The 21,139-nt window shown below is 49.0% G+C and overlaps 1 protein-coding gene across 7 annotated transcripts in view; it reads left to right on the forward strand.

Annotated features, from left to right (window-relative positions):
- Positions 1 to 21,139, forward strand: part of LOC137351532 (3',5'-cyclic-AMP phosphodiesterase 4C-like) — a 326,565-nt gene that overhangs the window by 275,127 nt on the left and 30,299 nt on the right. For all 7 annotated transcript variants that reach the window (XM_068016018.1, XM_068016017.1, XM_068016019.1 and 4 more), the window contains 2 exons: positions 9,895 to 10,007; positions 17,826 to 17,919. In XM_068016018.1, the coding sequence (XP_067872119.1) occupies positions 9,895 to 10,007; positions 17,826 to 17,919 (207 nt within the window). The remainder of the gene's footprint in view (positions 1 to 9,894; positions 10,008 to 17,825; positions 17,920 to 21,139) is intronic.

The following is a 21,139-nucleotide window of genomic DNA, read 5'->3' on the forward strand; positions in this document are numbered from 1 at the left end:
TGCTGGAAAATGGGATTAGAGTAGTTAGGAGCTTGATGGCTGGCACAGACATGATGGGCCGAAGGGCCTATTTCTGTGCTGTATGACTCTATGACTCTGTGATGCGAGACAAGAGTGGGTATTGCGGTGAATCCTGTTTACACTGAAACTTGTAGAATGTGCAGCACAGAAGTATGCCATTCGGGAATCATGTTGGCACTTTGTGCCAGCTCTTTGAAAGAGTTATTCAATTAGTGCCACTCACCTGCTCATAAGTTCATAAGTGGTGCAAATTTTTCATTTTCGAGTATTATCCAATTCCCTTTCAGCCAAATCATAACAAATCGCTGTGTAAAAAAATTCTCCTCATCTCCCCTCTGGTTCTTTGCTAATTATCTTAAGTCTGTGTCCTCTGGTTATGGACCCTCCTGGCACTGGAATGATTTTCTCCATATTTACTCTATCAAAACCCTTCATGCTTTTGAACCCCTCTATTTAATCTCCTCTTAACCTTCTCTGCTCTAAGGAGAGCTATACGATCTTCTCCAGTCTCTCCACATAACTGAAGTCTCTCATCCCTGGTATCATTCTAGTAAACCTCCTCTGCATCCTCTCCAAGGCTTGACATCCTCCTGAAGTGCAGGTCCCAGAATTGGACACAATCCTCCAGCTGGGGCCTAATCAGTGATTTAGAAAGAATCTTCACCCTGTTTGTCCCACAACAGGAATTTACATCTTTCCAGATAACATCATAAAAGAGACAGGATAGGTAAGGAATACATACCGTGCAACGGCATAAAGCAAGAGTTAAGAATGCTTTAAGGTGGCCATCAAGCTGGGAAAGAGCACGCTCCTTACAGCAGCCACCGGCAAAGCATTGGAGCCCATTAGCAGTGCAATTCCATTATTTCTGTCCTCTCCACCCTCACACACATAACAGGTGCCTCCCGCTTTATTTTTAATTCACCTGATCCCGAAAGTTCCAACGATAAGCAGAGAAGTACCATTCCCGTGTCGTTACGACAAGGGAACAGGATGGCAGATTTAAGAGAAACTTCTACATAATAGCTGCAGGATGAAAGAAAGGGAGACTTGTATTTCTGGAGCACCTTTCACAACCACAGGGCTTCCCAAAATGATTTGCAGCCAATCAAGTACTGTTTTGAAATGTTGTTGTAATGTAGAAAACGCTGCAACCAATCTGTGCACAGCAAGCTCCCACAAACGGCAATGTGATAATGACCAGATAATTTGTTTTAGTGATGTTGGTTAAGGGTTAAATATCGCCCCAAGACACAGGGAGAACTCCCTGCACTTACTTGGAATAGTGGCTCTGGGATTTTGTACATCCACTCGAGAGCCTTGGTCTAACATCTCATCCGAAAGACGGGCCCCTCCAACGGTGCAGCACCCACCTCGGTACTGCACTGGGAGTGTTGGCCTGGATTTTGTGCTCAGGTCTCTGGAGTGGGACTCGTAGTCACAACCTTCTGACTCAGAGTGAGAGTGCTACCCACTGAGCCACAGACGGTACAGATAGTGCGTTACGATGTAAGCTTCTGGGCTCTGAAATCACATCAGCAGATTCCTGCAGATCTGTGAATAGGCTTGTGAGTCGTTCCACAGCCACTTCACTGCACTGCGGATCCTGAGCAATGAATTCCATGTCGGGTTTCTCCTTGCACCATCTGGCAATGTACCTGGGGAGCCTACAGGGCTGCCTCTCATGCCGCAGTGAGTATGCTAACCATCCCATTGACGTCAGCAGAGGACCATTAATAAGAATGAACACCAGGCGCTGACTCTTCGCTCCCCAGCTGTTTGCTCGTAATACCAGCTCCCCACCCCCCACTTCCACCAACCCCCCCACCCTGCAACCAGGAAGTCACTCCATCATCTTTCACTGACCTTCAGTGCCTGCTTAACCCTTTCCTGCACATGAGCTGTGCATTGCACCCACTCCTTGTGGCACCCTTCGGAAGAGCTCCAGGGCTGAAGGCTTACAGATCCACACAAAATCTTTGAACAATATCCCCCTTGTTTGCATATTTAAAGGGACATTGTTGCCCATCATTTGCTAACCTCCAGCAAAACCTGCCTGCTTGCAGTCTTCAGCCATCGCTGGATTGCTTGCCACGTGTCTCCGGGCTCTTTGCCCACCAGAAAAGCAGATGTAAGTGACCCTCCCCCTCATTTAAAGGGACCAAGGAGGGATGGGGGAGGGCAGAAAAGATCTCGCCTCTATTTCAGTCCTGGGATGCCTGCTCTGAAAACTGCAGGGTACAGCCACAGTGTTGTGCTGCACAATCCCTCCCTGCGATCCTTTTTGACATTTTTTGACATTTTAAACGGGCAGGCGTGTAGCCACGAGAGCGACACTGGCGGGTCAGCTTAACCCTGGCAACAGCAGTCCGAAACATTCTTGCACTCAGTCTTTCGCTCAGTGGGTGAATGCGTTGCCTAGATGCGGTGAGTCACATGGCTCCGAAAGCTGACCGGTTCCAATCCGGCTGTGTGCTCATCTACCAAAGCAGGATGAGTGGGGGCTACAATTAATCTCAACATTCCTGGCTTAGAGAGCAGAAAATTAACGCAGAATTCCTGCCTCTGATCTTTATCCATTGATCCTTTCTGGAAAGTATGTGTGTATATGTATGTCAGCATGTGTGATTGTGTGCATCAAGTGAAGATGGGATCAGAATCAGCTGTAATGCCCTCCAAGGTCAAATAGCCTGCATGCTCTAGTCTCACAAACAAATGTAATTCTGTCCTCCTCTGACGTCCAGATGCTGGCAACGAGATACTGATCCAAAGCAAGAATCTGCTCCGTTGCTTGTTCCTTTTCCCTAATCACCCCTCAAAAAGCCAATTGCAGTCTCCCCCCTACCGCTGTCCTGGTGAGATCACCTAAGTCAGCACGGACCAGCGAACAAAGCTGGAGATTTCCCTGGCTACAGCAGCTGGAACTCCTCTGGAAAATCCCAAACCTGTCCGGTTCCTTACACGCAGCCCAACATAAAGGCCATGTGAAGAACGCAGCTCCCCAGGGAATGCTGCACTGTCGGAGGGTCAGTACGAAGGGAGTGCTGCCCTGTCAGAGGGTCAGTACTGAGGAAGCGCTGCATTGTCGGAAGGTCGGTACTGAGGGAGCCCTGCCCTGTCAGAGGGTCAGTACTGAGGAAGCACTGCATTGTCGGAAGTTCGGTACTGAGGGAGCCCTGCACTGTCAGAGGGTCAGTACTGAGGGAGCCCTGCACTGTCAGAGGGTCAGTACTGAGGAAGCGCTGCATTGTCGGAGGGTCATTACTGAGGGAGCCCTGCACTGTCAGAGGGTCAGTACTGAGGAAGCGCTGCATTGTCATAGGGTCGGTACTGAGGGAGCCCTGCACTGTCGGAGGGTCATTACTGAGGGCGTACTGCAGTGTTGCAGGGTCAGTACTGAGGAAGTGCTGTGCTGTCGGAGGGTCAGTACTGAGGGAGCCCCGCATTGTCGGAGGATCAGTACTGAGGGAGTGCTGTGCTCTCAGAGGGTCAGTACTGAGGGTCTGTACTGAGGGAATGCTGCATTGTTGGAGGGTCAGTACCGAGGGAGTGCTGCACTGTCAGAGGGGCAGTACTGAGAGAGTGCTGCACTGTCAGAGGGTCAGACTGAGGGAGTGCTGCACTGTCAGATGGGCAGTACTAAGGGAGTGCTGCACTGTCTGAGGGTCAGTACTGAGGGAGCGCTGCACTGTCGGAGAGTCAGTACTGAGGGAGCGCTGCACTGTCGGAGAGTCAGTACTGAGGGAGCCCTGCACTGTCGGAGAGTCAGTACTGAGGGAGCCCTGCACTGTCGGAGAGTCAGTACTGAGGGAGCCCTGCACTGTCGGAGGGTCAGTACTGAGGGAATGCTGCATTGTTGGAGGGTCAGTACAGAGGGAGTGTTGCACTGTCAGAGGGGCAGAACTGAGGAAGCTCTGCATTGTCGGAGTGTTGGTACTGAGGGAGCCCTGCACTTTCGGCGGGTCAGTACTGAGGGAGTGCTGCACTGTCGGAGGGTCAGTACTGAGGGAGTGCTGCACTATCGGAGGGTCAGTACTGAGGGAGTGCTGCACTATCAGAGGGTCAGTACTGAGGGAGTGCTGTGCTGTCGGAGGGTCAGTACTGAGGGCGCCCCGCATTGTCGGAGGATCAGTACTGAGGGAGTGCTGTGCTCTCGGAGGGTCTGCACTGAGGGAGTGCTGCACTGTCAGAGGGTCTGTACTGATGGAGTGCTGCACTGTCGGAGGGTCAGTACTGAGGGAATGCTGCATTGTTGGAGGGTCAGTACTGAGGGAGTGCTGCACTGTCGGAGGGTCAGTACTGAGGGAGTGCTGCACTGTCGGAGGGTCAGTACTGAGGGAGTGCTGCACTGTCGGAGGGTCAGTACTGAGGGAGTGCTGCACTGTCGGAGGGTCAGTACTGAGGGAGTGCTGCACTGTCGGAGGGTCAGTACTGAGGGAGTGCTGCACTGTCGGAGGGTCAGTACTGAGGGAGTGCTGCACTGTCGGAGGGTCAGTACTGAGGGAGTGCTGCACTGTCGGAGGGTCAGTACTGAGGGAGTGCTGCACTGTCGGAGGGTCAGTACTGAGGGAGTGCTGCACTGTCGGAGGGTCAGTACTGAGGGAGTGCTGCACTGTCGGAGGGTCAGTACTGAGGTAGTGCTGCACTGTCGGAGGGTCAGTACTGAGGTAGTGCTGCACTGTCGGAGGGTCAGTACTGAGGGAGTTCTGCACTGTCGGGGGGTCAGTACTAAGGGAGTGCTGCACTGTCAGAGGGTCAGTACTGAGGGAGTGCTGCACTGTCAGATGAGGGATTAAACCAAAGACCTGCCTCTCCTCGCAGGTGGACCCTTCGCCACTGATTGAAAGGAGAGTTCTCCCTGATGTCCTGGGGCCAATATTTATCCCTTTATCTAAATCAATAAGAACACAGATTATCTGGTCATTATCACAGTGGTATTTGTGGGATCTTGCTGTGCAGCATCCTTTTGAAACTACGACGAGCACTCTTTTGTTGAAGGTTGCCTTTATGCCCCAGGCCCCTTTTATTTACTTTTGTCGAGTCTGCCTTTATTCCTCAGGCTCCCTTTATAGACATTTTATAAAAATAACTATCGAAAGCAAACAAATAAAACAAAAACTCAAATCAAAATGCAATTCTCTGCATCTATGATGCACTCCAGCCCCTGTGGTGCCCACCGGTTGAGGAAGGCCTCAAGCAAACCGGCGGACACCGCATGCTCCTTCTCCAGGGACACTTGGGCGTGAACGTAACCTCGGAAGTGGGGCAGGCAGTCATCTAACCGTGCTGTACCTACCCTGGGAGTGTTTGATGGGACAGACAGGCCACAAAGAGCTCCACGACTCTCTGAAAGCTTCTCAAAAGTCCTTGACTTCTTCTCCTGGGAAAGTGACAAGAGCTCGGCTATTAATTTCAGTAAAGTGAATGATTAAACCCCAGGGCTGGCTTTGTGCTTCTCACTCTACAGTTGCCCGTCAGTGATAACACAGCTAATGGCTCCTCGGGGAACTGTTAGAGGGTCAGGCTGGTTACTAAATATACACGCCGACCCAACACTCCTGTCCGATCAATCAAGCCGCAAACTTAATTGAGGACAGCAGTGATCAGCCCGAGTGTCTGAAATAAATCCACAGAGTTCAACGCAACAATCAGCATGACCAGCTCCCACTCACTGGTGTCAGCTGTTGCTGAGTGGGTAGCACTCTCATCCCTGAGTCAGAGTGTTGTGGGCTCAGACCCCAGTCCAGAGAGTTCATTCAGGCAGACGCTTCCAGTGCAGTACTGAGGGTGTGCTACACTGTCAGGGGGGCAGTACTGAGGGAGTGCTGCACTGTCGGAGGGGCAATACTGAGGGAGTGCTGCACTGTCGGAGGGGCAATACTGAGGCAGTACTGTACTGTCGGAGGGGCAGTACTGAGGGAGCGCTGCACTGTCGGAGGGTCAGTACTGAGGGAGCGCTGCACTGTCGGAGGGTCAGTACTGAGGGAGCGCTGCACTGTCGGAGGGTCAGTACTGAGGGAGCGCTGCACTGTCGGAGGGTCAGTACTGAGGGAGCGCTGCACTGTCGGAGGGTCAGTACTGAGGGAGCGCTGCACTGTCGGAGGGTCAGTACTGAGGGAACGCTGCACTGTCAGAGGGTCAGTACTGGGGCAGCGCTGCACTGTCAGAGGGTCAGTACTGAGGGAGTGCTGCACTGTCAGATGAGGGATTAAACCATAGACCTGCCTCTCCTCGCAGGTGGACCCTTCGCCACTGATTGAAAGGAGAGTTCTCCCTGATGTCCTGGGGCCAATATTTGTCCCTTTATCTAAATCAATAAGAACACAGATTATCTGGTCATTATCACAGTGGTATTTGTGGGATCTTGCTGTGCAGCATCCTTTTGAAACTACGACGAACAATTTTTTTGAAAGTGGCCTTTATGTCCCAGGCCCCTTTTATTTATTTTTGTTGAGGCGGCCTTTATTCCTCAGGCTCCCTTTATAGACATTTTATAGAAATAACTATCAAAAGCAAATAAATAAAACAAAAACTCAAATCAAAATTCTATTCTCGGTATCGATGATGCACTCCAGCCCCTGCGGTGCCCACTGGTTGCGGAAGGCCTCAAGCGAACTGGCAGACGCCACATGCTCCTTCTCCAGGGACACCCGGGCGCGAACGTAAGCTCGGAAGAGGGGCAGGCACTCAGGGAGGACGGACCCCCCGACGGCCCGCAGTCTGGACCTGTGAATTTGTAGCTAACCACATGCTGTACCTGTCCTGGGAGTGTTTGATGGGGACAGTGTAGAGGGAGCTTTACTCTGTATCTAACCCCATGCGGTACCTGTCCTGGGAGTGTTTGATGGGGACAGTGTAGAGGGAGCTTTACTCTGTATCTAACCCCGTATTGTACCTGTCCTGAGAGTGTTTGATGAGGACAGTGTAGAGGGAGCTTTACTCTGTATCTAACCCCCGTTTTTTGTTTTTTTCCTTTTTACATCGAGGGGGCCTTTATACCTCAGGCCACCTTTATGTACATATTTACAGTTTTAAAATAACTTTATTAAAACCAGATAAATAAACAAAAACTCAAATTAAAATGCCATTTTTGGCGTCGACAATGCACTCCAGTCCCTGCTGTGCCCACCGGTCGCGGAAGGCTTCAAGCGTACCGGCGGACATCGCATGCTCCTTCTCCAGGGTATCTAACCCCCGTGCTGTACCTTTCCTGGGAGTGTTTGATGAGGACAGTGTCGAGTGAGCTTTACTCTGTATGTAACCCCGTGCTGTACCTGCTCTGGGAGTGTTTGATGGGGACAGTGTAGAGGGAGCTTTACTCTGTATCTAACCCCGTGCTGTACCTGTCCTGGGAGTGTTTGATGAGGACAGTGGAGGGATCTTTACAAGGAATGATGAGCTACCTTGGGTTCACTGTGATGCACTATGTCAGCGGTAAAATAATTGTCCCTTATTTTGCATTATACTGGAGGAGGGATATATTCTTGCATTTTGCTTGGAAGGTGGTTGGTTATCTTCTATTTAATGATGAGGAATGTTTCTCCAATGTTTGCAAACACTGTAAACAATGTAAATTGTGGCAGGTTCCTTCACAGTGTGACCTGTGGGTGACATTGTCATGGCTGAACTCATATGTTTTTCCCTTAATTCCTCCCCACCATCACACTTAAAATGTTCATCAAATAATAACACTTTCGGTCACCTGCCCTCTGTTTGCAGCTCCCTGTCAAATTTTGTTAGATAAAGCTCCTGTGAAGCATACTGGGATATTTTACTGAGTTAAAGGCGCTAGATAAATGCAAGTTGTTGCTTTTGTTGATAAATTCAGAGTCCCTCCAAAAATTTGGTTTTGGTTTTTATTTCTTGCCTCTTCCTTGTACTGGATTGTTCTCCACCTCTGCGTTTTGTAGTTTTCTGGTGAAGCACTTTTTCTTCTCCCATGTCCTGCTGAAGGTGCTGACTCTCGCTGGGGTACAGTTCCACATAGACCAGCTGATATCCCCTGTCCAAGCAGTTATCCTGCATTGAGTGGCAGTAAACATTCATTCAATCATAGGGGCAGGAACTTCTCAGATGGGCTCCATTCCCTCCTCACCCACCTTTGCAGTTTAATTTGGGAAAGTGTGAGGTTATTCAGTTTGGTAGTAAGAATAAAAATGCAAAATATTTTGTCAAAGGTGTGAAACTTTTAAATCTTGGTGTTCAGCAAGATTTAGGGGTACTCGTACAAGGAATATGAAAAGTTAGCATGCAGATACAGCAAGTAATTAGGAAGGCAAATGGCATGTCGGCCTTTATTGCAAGGGGACTGGAATACAAGAACAAGGAAATCTTGCTACAATTATATAAAGCTTTGGTGACACCACATCCAGAGCACTGTGTGCAGTTTGGTCTCCATATCGAAGGAAGAATACACTTGCATTGGAGGCAGTACAGTGACAGTTCACCAGATTGGTTCCTGGGTGAGAGGGTTGTCGTATGATGAGAGGCCGAGTAAATTGGGTCCATATTCTCTGGAGTTTAGAAGAATGAGAGGTGATCTCATTGAAACGTGCATGATTCTGAAGAGGCTGGATAGGGTAGACATTGAGAGGTTGTTTTTTCTGGCTGGAGAATCTAGAACACGGGGACACAACCTCAAGATAAGGGGTAAGCCATTTAGGACTGAGATGAGGAGAAATTTCTTCACTCAGTGGGTTGTGAATCTTTGGAATTCTCTACCCCGGAGAGTTTTGGATGCTCAGTTGTTGAGTATATTCAGGGCTGGGATAGATAGAGTTTTGGTCTCTCAGGGAATCAAGGGATATGGGGAGCAAGCGGGAAAGTGGAGTTGAGGTCGATTGTATTGAATAGCAGAACAGGCTCGAGGGGCCATATGGTCTGTTCCTACTCCTATTTCTTATGGTCTTATGTTCTTATACCTCACTGTTTCCAAGGATAGCATCCAGGATCCCTGCCTTATATTCACAGCTCATAGCCCTCATGCACTCCCATGCACCCTTATCCCATCAGGCACCTTGGCTGAAATGAGCTAACTCTACACTGACTGGGAATCAAACCCTGGAATTTCCTGATCTCCATGACTCAGCTGCCATAACCACCATCTGACCCTCCCTTGTCCCAGTGACTCAATAGCTTCCTACCACAATCCTGAATCCATCAGTCTGTGCTACTCCATGTCAGATGTTCCAGCAAACTGCTCATTCACAAGAAGCCTTTACCCGCTGCAGCCTCTGGGAAGCAGGCGAGAGGATTCAGGGATCTCCCCTCAGATCATGGGTTGGATAAGCTTCCCATTCAGTCACCGAGCCACTCTGGGATGCCTGTTCCCTAATTAACCTATTGGATATTGACTCGTTTCAAGGCAGAGAGAAAAAATGAAAAAAAGCTAGCGACAGAACTGAAAAGTGATTGAATTAATCAAAAACGAAAAGAAAAATTGGGCAACGAGGGGTTGAGATGTTGAAATGTTTTCAAACGACACTTCTATATATTTAAGATTGAAATCATTGATCCCGTGCTTTCAGGGAATTTAAGACTGGTTCACAGACAGGAACTGCAGTGTGCGTTTTGGGAGTTTTAGATGTTGAAAAGCGGTTTCTACCCTCTGAGTTCAGGAAATAGATATTCTGTTAATCGGCTTTGAAAAGGTCAGCCTCGGCAAAGAAAGGGTCTTTTGCCTTTTACATTGGCGCTGAGAGATGTGGAGTGGCCTTCTCTCTCTGCCCAGGAGCTGAGAGATGAAGGGGCATGCCCGGGCAGAGGGGTCTCCGAGCCTACCCTGCGTCGCACCACGGGCACTGGTGCCTCTGGCGACGGGACAGCGATTCGTGGCGTACCTGAACGTCTGTGTGTCTGTGTGTCTGTCCCCAGGGGAGAACACCCACAAACTGGCTGTCGAGACACTAGAGGAACTGGACTGGTGTTTGGATCAACTCGAAACACTGCACACAAGGCATTCTGTCAGTGAGATGGCTTCCAACAAGGTAAACTGATAAAGGGGGTGGGGTGGGGGGTCCAGAGGGGTTGTGCGTGGGTGTGTTGTGCTCTGTACAGGTCGCTGTCATTATTCAGCTTCCTCCCTCTGCGGTTTAACCTTCACGTTCTGATGTCACTGTCCACCTGAAATAGACCGCGCGACAATTCCTGACCAACACCCATGGCGGGTAACAGATTTGGGATAGCCGAGGGCTAAAAGCTAAGGTAGCAAACCTTTCCAAGAGGAATGGGCCGCACCTATTGGATTTCTTCCCTGGAATGCCATGGATCAGTGTGGCCGATGACATGAGCTTAAGTGAGTGAATTATCATTGCAGGGTGAAAATATCATTGCATTGTTGGCCACGATGGTAAAATAGTGCATGGCTGAACCTCCCTGACACCCCGTTAATATTTGTTTCTCAAGACACATGACAGTACTGAGGGAGTGCTGTACTGTCGGAGGGTCAGTAGTGAGAGAGCGCCGCACTGTCAGATGGTCAGTACTGAGGGAGTGCTGCACTGTTGGAGGGTCAGCACTGAGGGAGTGCTGCATTGTTGGAAGGTCAGTACTGAGGGCGTGCTGCACTTTTGGAGCGTCTGTACTGAGGCAGCACTGCACTCTCAAATGGTCAGTACTGAGGGAGTGCTGTACTGTCCAAGGGGCAGTACTGAGGGAGTGCTGTAGTGTCAGAGGGGCAGTACTGAGGGAGTGCTGCACTGTCCAAGGGGCAGTACTGAGGGAGCGCTGAACTGTCAAGAGGGGCAGTACTGAGGGAGTGCTGCACTGTTGGAGGGTCAGAACTGAGGGAATGCTGCATTCTGGAGAGTCAGTACTGAGGGAGTTCTGTACTGTCAGAGGGGCAGTACTGAGGCAGCACTGCACTCTCAAATGGTCAGTACTGAGGGAGTGCTGCACTGTCAGAGGAGCAGTACTGAGGGAGTGCTGCATTGTTGGACAAGTATTAAGAGAGTGCTGCACTGTCAGAGGGACAGTACTGAGGGAGCACTGTCAGAGGGACAGTACTGAGGGAGTACTGTACTGTTGGAGGGTCAGTACTGAGGGAGTGCTGTAGTGTCAGAGGGACAGTACTGAGGGAGCACTGTCAGAGGGGCAGTACTGAGGGAGTGTTGCACTGTTGGAGGGTCAGCACTGAGGGAGTGCTGCATTGTTGGAAGGTCAGTACTGAGGGCGTGCTGCACTTGTGGAGCGTCTGTACTGAGGCAGCACTGCACTCTCAAATGGTCAGTACTGAGGGAGTGCTGCATTGTTGGAGGGTCAGTATTGAGGGAGTGCTGTAGTGTCACAGGGGCAGTACTGAGGGAGTGCTGTAGTGTCACAGGGGCAGTACTGAGGGAGTGCTGTAGTGTCAGAGGGGCAGTAATGAGGGAGTGCTGCATTGTCGGAGGGGCAGTACTGAGGGAGCGGCGCACTGTCGAAGGGTCAGTACTGAGGGAGCACTGTTGAATGATCAGTAGTGTGGGAGCACCACACTGTCGGAGGGTCAGTACTGAGGGCGTACTGTACTGTCGGAAAGGCAGTACTGAGGGAGTGTTGTACTGTCGGAGGGTCAGTACTGAGGGAGTGCTGCATTGTTGGAGGGTCAGTACTGAGGGAGTGCTGCATTGTTGGAGGGTCAGTACTGAGGGAGTGCTGTAGTGTCAGAGGGGCAGTACTGAGGGAGTGCTGTAGTGTCAGAGGGGCAGTACTGAGGGAGTGCTGTAGTGTCAGAGGGGCAGTACTGAGGGAGTGCTGTAGTGTCAGAGGGGCAGTACTGAGGGAGTGCTGTAGTGTCAGAGGGGCAGTACTGAGGGAGTGCTGTAGTGTCAGAGGGGCAGTACTGAGGGAGTGCTGTAGTGTCAGAGGGGCAGTACTGAGGGAGTGCTGTAGTGTCAGAGGGGCAGTACTGAGGGAGTGCTGTAGTGTCAGAGGGGCAGTACTGAGGGAGTGCTGTAGTGTCAGAGGGGCAGTACTGAGGGAGTGCTGTAGTGTCAGAGGGGCAGTACTGAGGGAGTGCTGTAGTGTCAGAGGGGCAGTACTGAGGGAGTGCTGTAGTGTCAGAGGGGCAGTACTGAGGGAGTGCTGTACTGTCAGAGGGGCAGTACTGAGGGAATGCTGTACTGTCAGAGGGGCAGTACTGAGGGAGTGCTGCACTGTCAGAGGGACAGTACTGAGGAAATGCTGCATTCTGGAGAGTCAGTACTGAGGGAGTGCTGTACTGTCAGAGGGACGGTACTGAGGGAGCACTGTACTGTCGGAGAGGCAGTACTGAGGGAGTGTTGCACTGTCGGAGGGTCAGCACTGAGGGAATGCTGCATTCTGGAGAGTCAGTACTGTCGGAGGGGCAGTACTGAGGGAGTGCTGCACTGTCGGAAAGGCAGTACTGAGGGAGTGTTGTACTGTCAGAGGGTCAGTACTGAGGGAGTTCTGCATTGTTGGAGGGTCAGTACTGAGGGAGTGCTGTTGTGTCAGAGGGACGGTACTGAGGGAGCACTGTACTGTCGGAGAGGCAGTACTGAGGGAGTGTTGCACTGTCGGAGGGTCAGTAGTGAGAGAGCGCCGCACTGTCAGATGGTCAGTACTGAGGGAGTGCTGCACTGTTGGAGGGTCAGCACTGAGGGAGTGCTGCATTGTTGGAAGGTCAGTACTGAGGGCGTGCTGCACTTTTGGAGCGTCTGTACTGAGGCAGCACTGCACTCTCAAATGGTCAGTACTGAGGGAGTGCTGCATTGTCCAAGGGGCAGTACTGAGGGAATGCTGCATTGTTGGACAGTCAGTACTAAGGGAGTGCTGCATTGTCAGAGGGGCAGTACTGAGGGAGTGCTGCACTGTTGGAGGAGCAGTACTGAGGGAGTGCTGCACTGTTGGAGGGTCAGTACTAAGGGAGTGCTGTACTGTCAGAGGGGCAGTACTGAGGGAGTGCTGCACTGTCAGAGGGACAGTACTGAGGGAGTGCTGTAGTGTCAGATGGTCAGCACTGAGGGAGTGCTGCACTGTTGGAGGGTCAGTACTGAGGCAGCACTGCACTCTCAAATGGTCAGTACTGAGGGAGTGCTGCATTGTCGGAGGGGCAGTACTGAGGGAGCGGCGCACTGTCGAAGGGTCAGTACTGAGGGAGCACTGTTGAATGATCAGTAGTGTGGGAGCACCACACTGTCGGAGGGTCAGTACTGAGGGAGTGTTGTACTGTCGGAGGGTCAGTACTGAGAGAGTGCTGCATTGTTGGAGGGTCAGTACTGAGGGAGTGCTGTAGTGTCAGAGGGGCAGTACTGAGGGAGTGCTGTAGTGTCAGAGGGGCAATACTGAGGGAGTGCTGTAGTGTCAGAGGGGCAGTACTGAGGGAGTGCTGTAGTGTCAGAGGGGCAATACTGAGGGAGTGCTGTAGTGTCAGAGGGGCAGTACTGAGGGAGTGCTGTAGTGTCAGAGGGACAGTACTGAGGGAGTGTTGCACTGTCGGAGGGTCAGTAGTGAGAGAGCGCCGCACTGTCAGATGGTCAGTACTGAGGGAGTGCTGCACTGTTGGAGGGTCAGCACTGAGGGAGTGCTTCATTGTTGGAGGGTCAGTACTGAGGGAGCACTGTTGAATGATCAGTACTGAGGGAGCACTGCACTGTCGGAGGGTCAGTTCTGAGGAAGTGCTGTACTGTCCGAGGGGCAGTACGGAGGGAGTGCTGCACTGTCGGAGGGTCAGTACTGAGGGAGCACTGTCGGAGGGTCAGTACTGAGGGTGTACTGCACTGTTGGAGGGTCAGTACTGAGGAAGTGCTGCACAGTTGGAAGATCCATTTTTTGAATGAGACGTTAAATGGAGGGCCTGACTGTCCTTTCAGATGAATGCACAGTTCCCATAGTCACTATTTCACAGAAGAGCAAGGGGAGTTCTCCCCGATGTCCTGGGGCTAATATTTTTCTGTCAAAGCACCACCATCTAATAAAAGAAAACGATAGTCTTTGGTCGATCGTCTCCCTGCTGTCTGTGGATCTTGCTGTGTTTCAAATGTTTGCCTGCATGACTGTCTTCAAAGTAATTCTCCATGGACGAAAAGCTTTGAGACCTTTCTGGGAGATTGATATGGAGGCTATTCCTTCTTCCTGTTAAGAAATGACGACAAAGCCAGTCGGTCTTTAATTGTCCTGACGCTTGCTGTGAAACCTTCATCACATGAATCTGTCCATTCTGTAAAGGGAGCCACGATGTCACAAACTGCCAACTCCTCCCAACAATCTGGACCAAAGCAGCAAGACTGCACATTCCCCAGTCGCGCGGTTCAACCCACATGTTGGGAAGCATCGAGAAACCTAAACCCCAAGAATCAGCCAACTGCCTCTCAACCCACTGCTCACAGTTTCAACTGTGACCTGATTCTCCCACTCCAATCCCTACTGCCCATCAACTATTTTTACTGCTCTGAGGAAGCTAGACCCTGCCTCCTTCAGTGGGGACCATTCACTGGTGATCAGGATACAGTTCATCTAATAGTTGTTAATGGAAAGGATTTAATTGGGGTTCACCGTCTCTTACAGTGAATAACAGACTTGTAACATTTTTGATCACTTGTCCTGGGGTGAGGGACAAATGCTACATAAGTGTAACTTATTCGTCCTGTGATGTCCCTGAAGACCATCACCCCCATCCCCCACACCCCCCCACACCCATAGCCCCATGGATATACATTGGTGTGGAGCTCCAGTCGCACGCTGGGCTAACCCTGATGCTGTTGTTCTAGATTTAAAATGGGAAGGAATGTGAATGGTGTCTTCAGAAATGGAGGTGGAGTTCATTTAAGGAAGGTACTTGGCAGCAGATAGTGAGCAGGAGAGCGTTACATAGAATTGCATGGGATCTCTAGCACAAAACAGGCCATTTGGATGAGCTACTTTATCCCAGTGTTGAAGTGAGAGGTGTGGGGTATATCAGTGTGTGACAGTGAGGGGTGTGGGGTATATCAGAGAGTCTTAGAGTGAGTGGTGTGGGGTATATCAGTGTGTTACAGTGAGGGGTGTATCAGTGTTCCAGTGAGGGGTGTGGGGTATATCAGTGTGTGACAGTGAGGGGTGTGGGATATATCAGAGTGTTACAGTGAGGGGTGTGGGGTATATCAGAGTGTTACAGTGAGGGGTGTGGGGTATATCAGACTGTTACAGTGAGGGGTGTGGGATATATCAGTGTGTTACAGTGAGGGGTGTGGGATATATCAGTGTGTTACAGTGAGGGGTGTGGGGTATATCAGTGTTACAGTGAGGGGTGTGGGGTATATCAGAGTGTTACAGTGAACGGTGTGGGATATATCAGTGTGTTACACTGAGGGGTGTAGGATATATCTGTGTTACAGTGAGGGGTGTGGGGTATATCAGAGTGTTACAGTGAGGGGTGTGGGGTATATCAGAGTGTTACAGTGAGGGGTGTGGGGTATATCAGAGTATTACAGTGAGGGGTGTGGGGTATATCAGAGTATTACAGTGAGGGGTGTGGGGTATATCAGAGTGTTACAGTGAGGGGTGTGGGGTATATCAGACTGTTACAGTGAGGGGTGTGGGGTATATCAGTGTGTTACAGTGAGGGGTGTGGGATATATCAGAGTGTTACAGTGAGGGGTGTGGGGTATATCAGAGTGTTACAGTGAGGGGTGTGGGGTATATCAGACTGTTACAGTGAGGGGTGTGGGATATATCAGTGTGTTACAGTGAGGGGTGTGGGATATATCAGTGTGTTACAGTGAGGGGTGTGGGGTATATCAGTGTTACAGTGAACAGTGTGGGATATATCAGTGTGTTACACTGAGGGGTGTAGGATATATCTGTGTTACAGTGAGGGGTGTGGGGTATATCAGAGTGTTACAGTGAGGGGTGTGGGGTATATCAGAGTGTTACAGTGAGGGGTGTGGGGTATATCAGAGTGTTACAGTGAGGGGTGTGGGGTATATCAGAGTATTACAGTGAGGGGTGTGGGGTATATCAGAGTATTACAGTGAGGGGTGTGGGGTATATCAGAGTGTTACAGTGAGGGGTGTGGGGTATATCATTGGAACATAGAATTTAGGAGCAGGAGTAAGCCATTCAGCTCTTCGAGCCTGCTCCGCCATTCGTTAAGATCATGGCTGATCTGGTTGTGGTCTCAACTCCACTTTCTTGCCTGCCTCCCATAACACTTGACTTCCTTTTCTATCAAAAATCTATTTAACTCCGCCTTCAACGTATTCAATGACCAAGCCTCCACTGTTCTCTGGGGAAGAAAATTCCACAGACTAACGACCCTCTGAGAGAAAAAGTTTCTCCTCATCTCCGTCTTAAAAGAGAGACCTTTTATTTTAAAATTGTGCCCCCTAGTTCAAGTCTCCCCCACAAGGGGAAACATCCTTTCCAAATCCACTCTATAAAGTCCCCTCAGGATCTTATATGTTTCAATAAAATCACCTCTCATTCTTCTAAACTCCAATGGGTAAAGGCCCAACCTGTTCAATCTTTTTTTGTAAGACATCCCCTTCATCCCAGGAATGAGTGGAGTGAACGAAAGAGAAAGAAGGAAAGGTTTGCATTTATGTAGTGCCTTTCACGACCTGAGAACATCCCAAAGCCAATGAAGTACCTTTTGAAGTGTAGACGCTATTGTCATGTAAGAAACACAGCAGCCAGTTTGCACACAGCAAGATCCCACAAACAGCAATGTGATAATGACCAGATAATCCGTTTTTTAGTGATGTTTGTTGAGGGATAAATATTGGCCCAGATGAATTTCACTCCCACCCCGTCCACTTGTACTGGGACACCAAGCGTGTTCCGCTACATCCTCCAAGAGCCTGATTTCACTCGCCCACCTTCCCCAAATACATAGCAGGTAAAAGGGAATGATTCACTCCCACCTGGTACAGTACGGCCTGTATGTTCCTCAGTGGTTAGCTCTTGTAAATAAATGGTACACAGTGGGGAACGGGGAGCGATTCACTCCTGTCTGTTACTGGACATCTCAGTATCAGCTCCTTTATCTGTCGATCACATACAGGGAATGAGTCACTCCCATCTTCTACTGTGCAACCTGCTGTCTCAATGACAGCTTGTCTACATCAAAGGTTCGGTGGGAGATTTCTGATCAAGTAGTGTGAGGCTGATAATCCATTTAAACGTATGGAAGTGTTAAGCTTAGTTGTTGCATAAGAATGAAATAAAATGTATTAGATTTAGGGAGGGTTCCATACAGTGAGAATGAATGGGACCGGGCTTGGTTCATTGGATTTGTATAAATGAGTATGAATTCGAAGGGATTTGTGTCCAGTAAGATTCTGTACAATGGAAAGAATGGGAAAAGGTTTGAATGATTGATTGAGCAACTGATATTGTTCATTGAGAATGATTTGAAAGAAGTTCTGTCCATTTCCTGCATCACACTTCAAAAGCATTTCATTGGCTGTAAAGTGTTTTGGACTGAGTTCGTGAAAGGTGCTGCAGAAATGCACTTCTTTCCTACAATGGGATTCTGCACAATGGGAGTGAGCTAGAAGGGATTTGATCCATTGGGATTTTATACCATAGGAAGCATTTGATCCATTGGATTTTTGTACAGTGGGAATGAGTAGGAAGGGATTTGATCCATTGATATTGTATTTGATGGGGAGTGGCTGTGAAATAGTTTGATCCTTTGGGATTTGATGTATTTATGTTTGGCTAATGTGTTTGTTGAGAGATTCAGATATTTGCTTGAGTAAAATGGCTGGATGATTCCCTGCATTCTCTCTCATACCGCAGAAGCATCTGCACACTCAGTAACAGAGCTGCAAATTTGGAAGGTGCCAGCATCTTTACTTAATAATCAATTCTACTTCTTTCAACAGTTTAAGAGGATGCTGAACCGAGAGTTAACCCAGCTGTCCGAAATGAGCCGGTCAGGAAACCAGGTATCTGAGTTCATATCCAACACGTTTTTAGGTGAGTGAAGAGTAATGTCCATTATTTGTGTGCATGCGTGTGCCTGTTGTAAGGTGTCAACTATGGACCAGTGTTTAACACTCCTCCACCTCTGAGTCAGGAGGTTGCGGGTTCAAGTCCCCATTCCAGAGTCTGAAGCCCACAAACTAGGCTGACACTGCTAGTGCAGTACAGAGGGAGTGCTGCAGTGCCGGAGGTGCTGCCTTTCTAATAAGACATGAAACTGAGGTCCCATCTGCTCGCTCATGTGGACATAAATGATCCCATGCCCACTACTTTGAAGAAGAACATGGGAGTTCTCCCTGGTGCCTGGCCAATATTTATCCCTCAACCAACAGCTGAAACAGTTTATAAGAACATAACAAATAGGAGCAGGAGTAGGCCATTCAGCCCCTCAAGCCTGCCCCACCATTCAATAAGATCACGGCTGATCTGCCCCAGACCTCAACTCCTCTTTCGTGCCAGTTCCTCATAGCCCTCAACTCCCCGATATTTCAAAAATCTATCTACCTCCTCTTTAAATACTTTCAGTGATCTAGCCTCCACAACTCTGGGGTAGAGAATTCCAGACATTCACTACCCTCTGAGAGAAGAAATTCCTTTGCATCTCAGTTTTAAATGTGTGTCCCCTTATTCTGTAACTATGTCCCCTAGTTTGAGATTCCCCCACTAGTGGAAACATCTTCTCAACTCTAATGAATAAAGGCCTACCTGTTTAGCCGTTCTTGATAAGTCAACCCCTTCATCCCAGGAATCAGTCTAGGGAGTCTCTTTTGAACTGCCTCCAATGCCAGTTTATGGGCACTTTCTGTGCACAAATTGACTGCCTCCGCTCATCTGGACGCGACCATTCCATGCTCTCCTGGCTGATATCTCATCTTCCATCCTCCGTAAACCTGAGGTCATAGAGCCATAGACTTATGCAGCACGGAAACAGGCCCTTCAGCCCATCGTGTCCTTGCCGGCCATCAAGCACCTATCTATTCTAATTCCATTTTCCAGCACTTGGCCCGTAGCCTTGTATGCTATGGCGTTTCAAGTGCTCATCTAAATACTTCTTAAATGTTGTGAAGGTTCCTGCCTCTACCACCTCTTCAGGCAGTGCGTTCCAGATTCCAACCACCCTCTGGGTGAAAACATTTTTCCTCAAATCCCCTTTAAACCTCCTGCCCCTTACCTTAAATCTATGCCCCCTAGTTATTGACACCTCCACTAGGGGAAAAAGTTTCTTCCTATCTAACCTATCAATGCCCCTCATAATTTAGTATACCTTCATCAGATCCCTGCTCAGCCTTCTCTGCTCTAAGGAAAACAACCCTAGCCTATCCAGTCTCTCTTCATAGCTGAAATGCTCCAGTCCATCATGGTGAATCTCCTCTGCACCCTCTCCAGTGCAATCACATCCTTCCTTCCAGAACTGTACACAGTACTCCAGCTGTGGCCTAACTAGTGTTTTATACAGCTCCATCATAACCTCCCTGCTCTTATATTCTATGCCTTGGCTAATAAAGGCAGGTATTCCATATGCCTTCCTAACCACCTTATCCACCTGTGCTGCTGCCTTAAGTGATCTATTGGCAAGTACACCAAGGTTCCTCTGACCCTTTGTACTTCCTAGGGTCCTACCATCCATTGTATATTCCCTTCCTTGTTAGTCCTCCCAAAATGCATCACCTTACACTTCTCAGGATTAAATTCCATTTGCCACTGCTCCGCCTATCTCACCAGCCCATCTATATCGTCCTGTAATCTAAGGCTTTCCTCCTCACTATTTATGACACCACCAATTGTCTGCGAACTTACTGATCATACCTCCAATATTCACAGCTAAATCATTAATGTACACTACAAACGGCATCCAAAACTCTGCTATCCGTGTCCTAACTTGCGACAAGTCCTGTTCACCCATTTCCCGCCTGTGTTCCTACATTGGCTCCCAGTCAAGTAACACTTCGATTTTAAAATTCTCACCCTTGTTTTCAAATCCCTCCAAGGTCTTGCCTTTTCCTATCTCTGTAACCACTTCCAGCCCTACAACTCTCTGAGATATCCACGCTTCTCCAATTCTTGCACATCCCCTTTTCAATGCCTCCACCATTGGTGGCCGTGCCTTCAGCTGCCAAGGCCCTAAGCTCTGGAATTCCCTCCCTAAACCCCTCCGCCTCTCTCTCCTCCTTTCAGACACTTCTTAAAATTACCTGTTTAAGCAAGCTTCTGGTCACCTCTCCTAAAGTCGTCTTGTGTAGCTCGGTGTCAAATTCTGTTTGATAGCGCTGCCATGAAGCACCTTGGGACATTTTACTATCTTCAAGGTGCTATAGAAATGAAAGTTGTTGTTGCTGTCAGCAAAATACGGCAGAGAATAAACAAATATCAGGATTCAGGCATCTGAACTGTGAGGAGAGATGGGAAAGCAGGAACACTTACACTGGAGAAAAAGAAGAATTTATCAAGGGTTGAAATTCTAAAGGGTGTGGATAAACTCCAATAAATTGTTTGGCATAACCAGTAACCAGTGGTTGTCACTTAAGCTCAGAGAACTGAAGGTAATTATATTTAATCATTTACGCAGAAGGTGGTGAATGTGTGGAGCAGAGAGACAGCAGGAGTGGAAGGTTTAGCTGAATTTAAGAGGTAGCTTTTGATGGAATGAAGAGATTGAGAGTTGGAGATTTGGGTTTGAGCCTCATTTTTGGTCAGTAGGCCACTCCAATCTTTCCTCGTCCTACACCTTCCTCTGCAAGTGAATGAGTTGGTTGGGAATGTGTACAGGGATGCAGCATGCCAGTGGAATGATATGTGTCAACTTCCTTCACTTCACCTACTGTGATACATCCTTCACGTCACCCATTTTCCCATCTGTTCCTCTCTGTTGGGGAGTTCCTGATAGCATCATAAACTACGAAAGGAAAGCTTGAGTGTTAACCAAGTTTAACAGAGCTGGGAGAGAGTGTTACATACAGTAACACTGATGTGTAAGTTTGATAAAACTTCAATATCCTTTCTTATCGCTCTGTTTTATCAGTACTACTATCATCGTACCTCAGCTCAACTTTAAATGTGTATCCCACCTAATCTCCAAATACTTCATTCTACCCAATCTTCCTACTCCCCCCACCTGTATTCTCACTCTGTTAAAACTCATCGCACCATCTCTTACTCTTTCCCATCACTTTGAAACAGAATCACAGAATCGTTACAGTGCAGAAGGAGGCCATTC

Source organism: Heterodontus francisci, chromosome 36 (genome assembly GCF_036365525.1).
Source record: "Heterodontus francisci isolate sHetFra1 chromosome 36, sHetFra1.hap1, whole genome shotgun sequence".
Lineage (NCBI taxonomy): Eukaryota > Metazoa > Chordata > Chondrichthyes > Heterodontiformes > Heterodontidae > Heterodontus > Heterodontus francisci.